This window comes from Mobula hypostoma, chromosome 16 (assembly GCF_963921235.1).
Source record: "Mobula hypostoma chromosome 16, sMobHyp1.1, whole genome shotgun sequence".
In the NCBI taxonomy this organism is placed as follows: Eukaryota; Metazoa; Chordata; class Chondrichthyes; order Myliobatiformes; family Myliobatidae; genus Mobula; species Mobula hypostoma.
The window spans coordinates 56,557,316-56,570,260 of NC_086112.1; the positions used below are offsets into that span (position 1 = coordinate 56,557,316).

The 12,945-nt window shown below is 37.1% G+C and overlaps 1 protein-coding gene across 7 annotated transcripts in view; it reads right to left on the reverse strand.

Annotated features, from left to right (window-relative positions):
* Positions 1 to 2,752: 2,752 nt before the first annotated feature.
* rfx3 (regulatory factor X, 3 (influences HLA class II expression)) overlaps positions 2,753 to 12,945 on the reverse strand; it is a 334,648-nt gene continuing 324,455 nt past the window's right edge. For all 7 annotated transcript variants that reach the window (XM_063068987.1, XM_063068991.1, XM_063068989.1 and 4 more), the window contains one exon: positions 2,753 to 12,025. In XM_063068987.1, coding sequence (XP_062925057.1) covers positions 11,787 to 12,025 — 239 coding nt within the window. In that variant the 3' untranslated portion in view covers positions 2,753 to 11,786. The remainder of the gene's footprint in view (positions 12,026 to 12,945) is intronic.

The window sequence follows — 12,945 nt, forward strand, 5'->3', positions numbered from 1 at the left end:
GGTTCAGGGATCCTTGGATTTTGAGATATTGAGGCTCCTGTTAAGAAGGAGTTTAATAGCAAGTATAGGCAGGCAAGAACAAATGAGGTACTTGAGGAGTATAAGAAATGCAAGAGAACAGTCAAGAAGATAATCAGGAGGGCTAAAAGACATGAAGTTGCTCTTGCAGACAAGGTGAAGGAGAAACCTAAAGGATCTATAGATATGTTTAAAGCGAAAGGATAGCAAGGGACAAAATTGGTCTTCTGGAAGATCAGAATGGTAATCTATGTGTCAAGCTAAAAGAGATGGGGGAGATCTTAAATGATTTTTTTTTTTGCATCTGTATTTACTCAGAAGATAGACACAGAAATGAGAAAATGCAGCAGGGAGGTCATTGACCATATACAGATTATGGAGGAGGAGGTGTTTGTTGTCTTGAGGCAAGTTTGGGTGGTTAAATTTCCAGGAATGACAATCTGTTGTCTCGCACCTTGTGAGGGCAGGGCAGAAATTGCAGGAGCCCTAGCAGAGATATTTAAAGTATCCTTAACTACGTGTGAGATGCTGGCAGATTGGAGGATATCTAATGTTGTTCCATTGTTTAAGGATAAGTCAGGAAATTATAGTCTCGTTAGCCTGACATCAGTATCAAAAAGTTATTAGAAGGTACTGTATTTTAAGGGACCAGATATATAAGTATTTGGATAGACAGGGACTGATTGGGGGTAGTCAACATTCCTTTGTGCATGTTAAGTTGTGCCTAACCAATCTTATAGAGTTCTTAAGAGGAAGTTACAAGGAAGGGTGATGAAGGCAAAGCAGCGGATGTTGTTTCCATGCACTTAGACAAGATTTCACATGGGAGGTTGATCAAGAAGTTTCAGTCACTTGGCAATCAAGTGGAGGTAGTAAATTGGATTAAACATGAAAGAAACCAGAGAGCAGTTGTAAATGGTTGCCTCTCTGACTGGAGGCCTGTGACTAGTGGTGTTTCGCAAGGCTCACTGCTGGGTCTGCTGTTATTTTGTCATCTATGTCAATGATTTTGATGATAATGTGGTAAAATGGATCAGTAAATTTGCGGATGACACCAAGATTGGGGTGCAGTGGACAGCGAGGAATGCAATCAAAGCTTGCAGCGAGATCTGGACCGGCTGGAAAAATGGGCTGTTAGATGGAATTTAATGTAGACAAGTCCGAGGCGTGGACCACCCAGAGTAGGTTTACACAGTGAGCAGTAGGGCACTGAGGAGTGCAGGTACAGATCTATAATTCCTTTAAAATGGCGTCACAGGTAGATAGGGTCATAAAGAAAGCTATTGACATATAGACCTTCATAAATCTGAGTACAGGAGTAGGGATGTTATGTTGAAACTGTATGAAGTTGCAAGGGTCTAATTTGGTCACCTACCTACAGGAAAGATGTAAATAAGATTGAAAACGTGCAGGGAATATTTATAAGGATGTTGCCGGGACTTGAGGACCTGAATTATAGTGAAAGTTTGAATAGGTTAGGATTTTATTCCCTAGAATGTAAAAGACTGAGAGGAGATTTGATAGAGGTATACAAAATTATGAGGGGGTATAGATAGTGTAAATGCAAGCAGGCTTTTGCCAATGAGAGTGGGTGAGACTACAACTGGAGATCATGGTTTAAGAGTGAAAGGTGAAATGTTTAAGGGGAATATTCATTCAGAGGGTGGTGAGAGTGTGGAATGAGCTGCCAGCACACTTTCAAAATTTAAGATAAATATGGATGGGAAGAGTATAGAGGGTCATAGTCCGGATGCAGGTCACTGGAACTATGCAAATTAATGGTTTGGCACAGTCCAGATAGGCCAACAGGCCTGTTTCTGTGCTGAAGTGTTCTATAACTCTAGACCCAGAATACCCATAGAGGCTGTATCTTTGTGATTCCTCTCCTAAACTGCAGCATAAAAGTGTCACTTCATAGAATTCTGTTTCTAGCTAGGACACTGTTTTGGCTGTCACACTGGGATTATTATTTTTATTGCCACAACTGAACAAAAGTTTTGGATAATAGGGCAACCTGTCGCGATCATTTTCAGGGAGCAGGATTTCAGGAGGCCTTTCTTTCCAGTAAACTTGTCACAGCTTACACACCACAAGTGTTGTTAATTGTTTGTTTGCCTATTCCATTGAACCATACCCTTCCAAAGTGTGCGATTAACCCCTTCACTATTAATAATGTTACTTAGTTTTTTTTATTATGTGCAAAGTTCAAAATTGTTGTCCTTGTATCCAAGTTCATGTCACTTATAATATTGTTTTACTGAAAAAATATTCAGCAACCACTAATCTCTCTCTGCTATAGCTTATATACACACATCATCTATTATATCTATCACTTTGCATTTTATTTTAGCTAAGTTATATATTTTAAGGTCTGTCCCAAAATTAAAATATGTACAATAGTCTCACTTTGATATGGGTCTGTGTTGGTAAATGCATTCCTCGGTCACATGGAGTCCTGTGAAAATATCCCATTCTGAATAGTAGTAATGGAAAACAAATTAATGGAGAAAATCAAGATGGAGAAAAACAATTGGTGGTGACAGGTATCACAGAGAGAATGAATAGCACAGGGTTCTCCACATGCAAACTCTATCAGGGATAGGCAGCTCTGATGCCTTTATCAGTTAATTGTTGCTGAAAATTTTATGAACCTTGAGGTGGAAAAATACATGAAATATTTCCGAAAACAAGAATAACAAAAACAATATTTTATTGATTTTACAGACAAGCCACAGCTTATAGAAACACGACAAGAAAAGCTAGCCTGAGTTCAAGTCTGAAATATTAAGAAAAAACTTTCTACACAAGTCTCTTCAATATATACTAGTTGCTTGTCTACATATAAGAACACACTGTAAGATTTCATATTTTTGTTTACAAAAAGTTCCTGTCATTGAACAGTACACAGTACAAACCTTTCACACGCACACTATTGGTTTGCTTTAACCAATTTATAAAGGTCATGATATATTGAAAGATTTCATAAAACATTTCTCACAAAAATCACAGCATGAAATATATATTTACATAATTGAAGGGTATTCAAAATCACATCCTCCTTGTAAGTGTTTAAATAATTAAAACTATATGTAGCTGTCATTCAAAATAACCGGAAAAAATACATAATTTCACAATACATTCCCTACAAAAAATTATGAAAAAAATCTTAACTTTAACATTATTACTTCACACAATTCAGATGTAGTTAGACCAATTAAAAAAAAATCCCCCAATAATTTGGGCCTTTTTGTGCTTGTGCATCTGATTACTCCAATTTGCCACTTAGTAAGTGAATTCTAAAATGGCACTGAAAAATTCTATTGGAAAGTATCCTATACTGAATTGCCAATTAATCACTCAGTGTTAAAGGCTGTAGTTATAAGAATCTGTCATAAATTGTCAACAAGAAATTTTGCATCAGACATTTTGTACAGAAAATGAATTGCCCTCTCTGATGTGACAACATGACAGTGTGGAGTGTATCGAGCAGCTCATTCTTCTTCCTCTTTGCTAGAGTTGAACATTATCATATAAAGTTTTATACATTATGACTTTCCTCAGCAGGTCTAAAGCTTAAAACACTGTAACAAGGGACAATTCAGCTGCCTAATTTGCAGCTCTTGGGCCAAAAATATATATTGCCTTTACTTAATATTAAGAAAAAAAATGATGTGGAGTGCATGGAAGTACTGAATCAATGTTGTTCTGCAGCCTGGGTGCTTATGTACAAATCAGGCACAAGATTAACCAATGTTTTGAAAAGGCACTGTCTTTTTCTCCTCAAGGTCAATCAATTCAAATAACTTTTATATATTTGGTATATTGTTGCTTTATTGATGCTCCATTTGGTAGTCAAAATTTACCAGCCTATGAATCCCTGCATTTGGGGTTGGGGAAAGAGGTAGGAAAGGGGAAGGTTTTGTAAGAGCCAGGACAAGCAGGAATTCTCCCAGGCCCCACTAGGAATCCATGGGCTTCAGTTTGCCTCCAGTTTCACTGAGTCCATAATATCCTTTGTGCCTGAGGCTCGTTTGTTGGGGACTAATCCTATACATCTATGGCCTGGCTCCTTGCTGAAACGTTAGCACTTCTGCATGACAGCTGGGTAGCAAGTCTGGCAAGGTCTCCAAATCTTCTAGTTAAAACAAGACCTAAGGCATCGGGAGGGCTTCCACATCCCAAGTGCTTAGGGTGCAAAATCTGCTAGGAGTCTCCATGAAATAGCTACTTAAACATGACCACAGTCCTGATTTCAAAAAAGCATGACAGATAGCCATGAGATAGAGGTTTACATGTTAAATGGACAGCAAGGGTAAAAAGCAATGAAAGTGTGCAGAGGGTGACCAATGCAAAATTGCCTGAGTGGCATGGCATGTTGAACTGTACACATAAAATATTCATCCTTGAAACGAAATGCATGAGGGAAGGGCACGATATAGACTGGGTCAAAGGGGTAATCCATACGCAGTTTTAAGTTTCAGTGGGAGGAAGAGGTATGTTTGTAATCTGCTAATGGAAAAGCATCAATAGTGTAGGATTGTTCAAGTAAAAAGTATTATAACTGGCAGGTTCCCAACAGATAGTGGACCACAAATTAGATTGTGTAGTACTGTTCACAGAAAATAGCATCGAGTAAACTCCCATGGTTGTCTTGTGTCTGCGCTCTTCAGTACTTAACGTGTGAGTTATACTTACACATCTGATGCAATTTCCAAGCAACAGACACAAAATGCTGGAGGAACTCAGCAGGCCAGGCAGCATCAATGGAGACCTTCTTCTCAGCCCAAAACGTCGACCCTACTCTTTTCCATTGGTGCTGCCTGGCTTGGTGAGCTCCTCCAGCATTTTGTGTGTGTTGCTTAGATTTGCAGCATCTGTGGATTTTCTGATTTGTGATGCAATTTCCATATAGCCACATAAAAATATTAAATCATTACTCATGTAAGGCTTCTCTTGGATGACAGAGAAGAAAATCTTACAATTTGTCTCAGGAATTGTCAATGTTAGGCATTACTCTGTGAGCAGGTGTTCATAATGCAGCACCATTAAATACCATATCTGCATTTTATACATTAGACCCTCTCCACTATAAAGCTGTTGTTAAGCTACTCCCTCCCCCACCTCACCCATTATCTGAGACTCACCTCTCCAAGTATCTAATGTTATATATTTTTCTCTTGTGCTCACAATGGCTTTTGATATACATTTTACTGAGTAATAGCCTTGGGTGTTACTGAAGTTTATAGTGGCAAGCCCATGACTGAAATGGAGTTAGTATGTCAGCATAGCAGAATTCCAAGATAAGTATTTCAGTCTTCCTGATGGACAGTGGCAGAGGGACTGTAGCCTGGAAACTTTTTCTGCGCATTTATCCTGAACAGTTCCGGGATGCGAAAGAAAGAAAACAATAAAGGGAACGAAGGAAAAGTATCATTTTCCTACAAGATTATAAAAAATATTTGCATGAAAATTTATTTGTTTGGCCAGTAATATTTGGTTGTGATGGCATTCTAAAGTATGTTCGTAAATATTTTTATCTTGATCAATATGCTCCTCCATATAACTTAGTGATTTTTCTTTGAATCTTTCATACTTGGAAATTTTAAAACAAATTACATAAAGAATCAGAAAATATTTTTTGGAAATAAGAAATGCCATTCAATATTTAGATGTGAAGCAGGTATATTGAATGGAAGTGTTTTTAATTTTCTATACATATTATATATTTAATGAAATGGTACTATTAGTGTTCAAACTGCTTTTGAACATCCAACTGTAAAATTGCTAGTTGAGTTCCTTGAATCATCACAGGAATATGGTTGCCATGGTAACACTAGGCAAATTAATCCATGCAATTACTATATGAAACAGCAAGGGGAGAAATTTGTCTTTGGTTAATTTTGCTAAATGCAAATGAGACTCCATACATCCAGTTCTATTTATCTGGAATTTAATTGCTTCATGCTGCTTTTCTTCCCCTCAATGCCATGCAATTAAAAATCTATATTTTATTCCTGGAGTTAAATAGGATAACAACCATTTATTGGTTGTTTAACATCACTGCAAATAAGTTAGTTGGCACTAATCACCCCCCTGCCTTTCCCACACAATGTATTGTCGGACAACTGGGGTCATGCTCTCTGGGTCACCTGTCTTTGGGCATTCTCAGGAAATGGTCTTACAAGCACTGAACTGAACTGGAACATTTTCCTTGTAAGTAAATTATTCAGCTCCAACCTTACTTCTCCCACACTGCCAATACAATGAAATGACTATTCCCTTTCCACTTCCCTGAACATCTAGCAGTGTTACCAGATTGACCCATTTGCTACCATTCTCCCGACTTCATAAGGCCATAAGACATAGGAGCAGAATTAGACCATTTGGCCCATTGAATTTGCTCTGCCATTACTTCATGGCTGATTTATGATCCCTCTCAACCCCATTCTCCTGCCTTCTCCTCATAATCTTTGACATCCTGACTAATTAACAACGTACTGAACTCTACTTTAATTATACCCAATTACTTGGCCTTCACAGCTCTCTGTGTCAACATATTCCACAGATTCACCATCCTCTGGCTTAAGAAGTTTCTCCTCATCTCTGTTCTAAAAGGCCATCTTTCCATTCTGAGGCTGTGCCCTCTGGTCCACGACTCACCCGCTATAGGAAACATTCTCTCTGCACCAACTCTATCCAGGCCTTTCAATATTTGATAGGTTTCCATGAGATCTCCTACACACACCCCATTCTTCTAAACTCTATCGAGTATAGACCCAGAGTGATCAAATGCTCCTCATATGTTAACCCTTTCGTTCCTGGGATTATTCTCAAGAACCTCATCGCACCCTCTCCAATTCCAACACATCCTTTCTTAGATAAGGGGTCCAAAACTGCTCACAATACTTCAAGTGTGGAGTATTGTGACCAAAGACAAATTTCTCTTTCTAAATACATAGTTTAATAAACTAGTCTTTCCAGCAAAGTTTATAAAATCAACCTGTAAAATAGATGTCAAACATTGTATTTTGTGGATAAAAAGCTGACATTTCAAAACAACAAAAAAAAAGGTCCATATCTGCGGAAACATTTCAGATTGGAATATTTTATTAGATATTCCAAAAGTAACTCTGACCCTAGAAATTTAGGTTACCAATGCTATAGGAGCATCAGTTGCTGAGAAACATGAATCCTTTCCCACTATTGACGCAGTTCCCTGGAAAAGGAACTCCTCTTATTGGTTATCTGAAATTCCAGAGGTTTATTAACTAGTACATCAGTTAATATGTGCCACTGTTGCATACTTCCTATTGGTTAGGAAGGCACCACTGGAAAAAGGTTGAGCATAAATTATCCTATTGGTTCATGGCTAGGTAAATGATATTATGTACTTAAGTCACAAAAATTGCTGTAAACAAGAGGGAAGAAAATTGCTCACAAAATTAAAGCCATGAAATTCTTCCAGAAGAACTTGTCTTAAAATGGGGTTGACTTATAATTGTTCTCAAATTAGGTAAACTTTTAACAATGACACACTTAATGAAAAGCTGCTGGCTGCTACTTTCATTGACTGGGATTGAAACACACTAATAATTGAATGTCACAACATGTTCAATCCCTGTTCAATGCTTCTGTACTCCACATCGTGCCATTTGGCAAAAAAGATAAATACACTATATTTTGCGATAAGGCTTAAATGGGTTTGTACTTAGTTTACGTATAAATATTTAATAAAGGTTGAAATAATTCACTCTGTAAGTGGCTCTTTGAAACATGATGGTATAAGCAGGAAAAAGTGCGAGAAAATTAAAATGTGGTTACCTAACTGGTACCAAAACAAAAACCACTATCTAGCAGCATATAGAAAGGCATGCAGACTGAGAAGCACTTCTACTGCCAAAACACAGAGCTTTCAATGCATACCTTCACGTATGAGAACAATTCACTGGACTGTTATCCGTCAGTACTGAAACTCAATATAAAGGGCATGCTTCAATTCCAGTTTTTATGCCAGGTAAAATGCTCATTACTAGCAAAGTTCAATGAGTCTAATGATTAATCAGAGCAGTGTGTGTTCCGTTCTACAGAACTACATTTTGTCAACACAGGATCTATGAATGGACCCCCCCTACCCCCTTAACAATCCTCTAAATTGCACATTACGATCCAAATATATCTGCAGGACAACTAAACACTGAAAAAAGAGCAAAGATAAGAAATATATAGAAGGCCTTTCTTAATCATTACAAACACACTGGATACACAATATAAACACATTTTGGTCCAGAACAGTATGCAAATGTTAACATAAAACAGAAATAAGTAATACAATATTTGTAAGATTGAAAGCAGGCAGAATGCTTGGAATATGTGCCCCAAATTGATTTAATTAATGTTAAAACCGTTAAGACCAGAATCTGTGAGAAAAATTAAACCGTTGGAATTTGGTTTCAAAGCACAGCAAACAGAATCAAGGAGACCCACCCCACCTCTCCCATAACTCACTAAGGTGCAGTCAAAGCTGTCCAGTGATCATTTGTAGTTCCTGATCAGAATGTTGAATAATGATCAGGTGCTAAAAAGAATGAGTATGTTTGTTTAAACCTAACAAGTTTAATAAAAATCAGTTTATTACAATGAAACAATGTTCTTTTTTTAAGTTTAGGAATTATTTCAATTGGCCTTAACATGTAACATTTTTAATATCAAATTATCTTTAAAAAGAAACTTTTACACTTTGTTTTTTTTTTCTGTAGGATGGGGGATGTATTGGACTGTTAAGAAATTTTATTTATTCTTCAAAACCTAAAACCATATCTGGCTTCAGGGAAACACATTTCAAAACCCAGATTTTTACTTATCATCTTAATTATATGGTTCTCTGTCACAGCACTGAAAATTATTTTGTCTGAAAACAAACTGAAGTAACCATGCTGTAAGAAGATTTTTCCATTACTTTGAATTTAAAATGATTAATTAGAGCATATTTCTTGAAAGCCACAATAAAAAGCCTGATGTTGAGGGATCCATTTTCCCTCAAAAAAAAAGCACTAAGTGAGAGGGAAGTTTGTAAAAAAAAATTATAGTATCACACAGGATGCCTATAATATGTTTAATTACAGGATCTAATATTTTTACACTGTATTTTCATTTCCTCAGGGTCAATTTTCAGAATATATATAGAACATACTGAGTAGCTCATTAAATTTCAAGCAATTATATATGGGAGAACAATGTGTGCACTGCCTATGACAATGTTTATAACCTGTTTTTCTTTAGAGTGTGCTAAAATAAGTCAAGAATTTTTCATTGATTAGTAACTTCTGGGGTGCTTCAATATATCAGATGAATTACATTCCCCATTTTAATTAACAGAGAAATGCCTCAAATCCTGATTAATGTATATACTTGCTTATTCCACATGGCTTCAAGAACAAATATACTCATTCTTAGTGTAAGAAAAAGACATAGGTTTCTAAGAATTGTCACTCGAACTTTACTGTTTCTTCCCCCTGTGGATAATAGAAAAACAGCAGGCACACCTTGCTGAGCTACAAAAATTAACTCTTCCCATAACTGTTTAAGGCACTGTGTAATAGCCGAGGTACAGTAATCCCTGACGTACGTTCCTGAAGTGGCATTTAACTGCCTACCAAGTCTGTTCCTACAGAATTGATGAGTATGTGTGAGGTGTGCCAGCTACAGTACTTTTGGTCTAGTCATTTTGGACAACCACACAGAACACACAGAAAACTCAATGTAAAGCTGCCAAGACTATGCTAAGTGCTACATTCCTTGTATTTTGTGGTTGCACTGAGGAGTTGGCTAATACAGCCACTGGAACCAGCTAGGATATCACAGTCATTACCAGCAATCAAGCTAGTTTTAAGCAAATTTAAATATATCTTGAGAAATTTCAGTCCAATTTCTAATATTGAAGTCAAAATTATTTGAAATCTACATCTAACGTTACAGAAAAAAAAACTGACATTGATATTTATTTCATTCATTGAGAATATCTTGGAGCACTGGCAACAGGTAGTATTGGTCAACCCCTTGTAAAGTCTTATTAGACATAGCAGCTAAAGACACTATAGCAAAACAGATGGCACAGACAAATCAATTCGCAATGAATGATTCTTGTCTGTCCTAACATTAACTACAGGTACACTGAACTTCAATGAAACAGTATACTTTTTGCTGGTCTAAAAAGACCCTATTTATAAAGTGTTATTATAACTGCAACAAATGCAATATATTTTTACCAAATACCGCAGCCTTGATTATTAACACATTTCTCCCCAAAATTTTAATAAACTAATCTAGATGTTAATTCTGGCTGCACTACTATACAGATCAGTAGCATTAAAAAATTGATATTTCAAAGGGAACTCCATTAGACCTACTGTAAAGGTAGGAGGTCATTTAAAAGAAATTAATAGATTTTGATTTTTGACAATACAGTACAGTTTTAGGAGATCAGTAACAATGAATACTGCCTCCTACCTCAAGCTTTCAACTTTAACCTCAATCTACATTCCAAAACTGCATCATTCAACAGCAGAAGTGTGGCTCATTTTAAAGGAAAAAAATAGACTCTTCTGTGTGTAACAGTCAAATATTTGTGGCCAAAGCTTAGAGCACATCAATATGCTGAAATTAACTGCTTAATGACTGGAATCCAGTAGAGAACCCAATTACTTGTTCAGATTAGTGACTATATAAAGGAAAGGAAAGGAACGTCGCATCCGGAGTTTCTCCAGTTAGCGAACAATTTCCCTCCACGCCTCTCTGACGTAGTGGGGAACCGTGTATGAGGCAAGTTACAGCAGTGGTTTGCCATTGCCTTCTGCTGGGTGAGTTTCCAAAGAGATCAGCTCGTAGATGGACAGCGTGCAGGGGAGCTGGCTGGATTCGAACTCGGGACCTTTCGCCACCAGCTGGGTCAAGAGGCAGAAAAGTGTTTCTTTTAAAAAGGAACCTCCAATTCTTTTGAGAAATACTTTCTGGTGGAAAAACACATCCTTGAAAAGCACAGTCAAAAGAAATTGAAATATTACATATTGAAGAATTTATATTTTCTAATTATAAATTAATTGAATGTAGTTGGAACAATTGTTGAGGTAACAGCAAAATTACTGAAATCTGAGGCATTAATGGTGGTGAGGCACAAACCTTGTTACTTAAGCAAACACTTTGGTCAAGAATACTATTGTTGATTACCATGCCATACCAACCCATATGATGCTGGGAAGATGGATGCTCCTATGTATTATAATTTGTATTAACTACAGATTTATCCTATTTTAAACTTTTCTAAGTGCATTCAAATAAAGTGGCAGCAATATCACTCTGGACCTCACTAATACAGAACCAAATTAAAATGCTAACACGAGCAGTAAGATAACAGGATATTGTTGAATTCAAGCTCTGGCCTTTCTATACTTCTGCTGTCAAGTGAGTATATCCTGCCCTGAATTATGTATAAGAATATATTCTGAATCAAAACCTCAACTAATTAAAACAACTTGTATTGTTATAAGTTCATCATAATTACATTTGCCATAGCTACAGAGAATCTCCTGTAGTCAACATTGATCAATATTGAACTAAACAAAACTTAACAAAAGATCTATATACACTCATTTAGTGTATGAGAGTAACATTCAGCATAGTAAAATGTGTCATCTGAATAACTGAAGCCTTAACAGTGTGAGGCTTCAGGCTTGATGTAAAGCGGGGTAATCTCTCAAAGCTCACGTTATTGTTTAGACTGCTGTGTATGTGCTTCCAGCAGCATTGCAGTGCCTGGCACTTGCCACACTTGTGATGATTTGATCAGCATGAAGTGGGATCAGAGGGTCTGGTTGTATGGTGCTGTTGAGGGGCGATGCAACACACACACCTTGTAATGTCTGGTTTAGATCTATTTTCTCTCGTTTGAAAGGTGGTTCTCCAGAATCTTCTAATTCATCGTCCATTTCGCTCTCAACTTCACTTCCTTCATCTTCAGAAGGAAAGGAAAAAATACAAAGTACTTAGTGAAAATGTTATATCACAAGGTTATCACTGTTGAAGCATACAATATTCAATAGCCATGCTTTTGAGGTTTAACTTGTGCATCTCAGGATATAGAATCTAGAATTGCATGTAGGCTACACAAGGATTAAAAGAAACTATAAATGAGCATGTGTTATATGCAAGATAAAATGTGGATTGGATTTGGGATTATGTCGTTCAAGATTAGTACAGAACTTGGAATTAATTAAAAAGCTGTTAAAAATGTTAACTTCTAAATTTCAGCCTTACCATTCCTGTAGTTCATTCCAATCCTGCAACATGCTGTCTGCTTGGTTTAGCTGACAGCACTAAATTAACAGACAGCTCTGGTTCAAGCTCCAAACCAGGATTAGAATACGAAGTCCTACCTGACATAAATTCTGCACTGAGGGAATGTCGCATCATGTGAGGTGTCATTTTTTAGATCTCTGGTGTTGTGAAATGATATGGGAGCCTGCAATGCCATTTGTGTGTTGGGTGCAATTCCCCAACCTATATGAAGATCACTGTGCCAACAAATGTGCATACATGTACTGCCAACTTTTCTCAAGCATATCGATTTCCCTCTCCTTCCCTGCAGGAGCTTCTTGAAGGAGGAAATGAAGCATTGGATTGCACTGTGTAATCTGCAGCAGATATCATCCCTCGTCATCTGGAATGAGCAATGTTATGTTTGGGCTCACTCCTCTTGTGCCTGATCATGGTACTGGTCCTGTGTGATAACTACAAAAGCTCCTGTATTTCAAGTAACAAAAATTAGCGCGTCACACCAAGACATCTTGCGTTGTCATTAGAACGTTATTACGGCACATGGTTCTGCCTCATCTGCAGTCTTGTGTGTTTGATCAGATGTCTGTGTGGACTTTG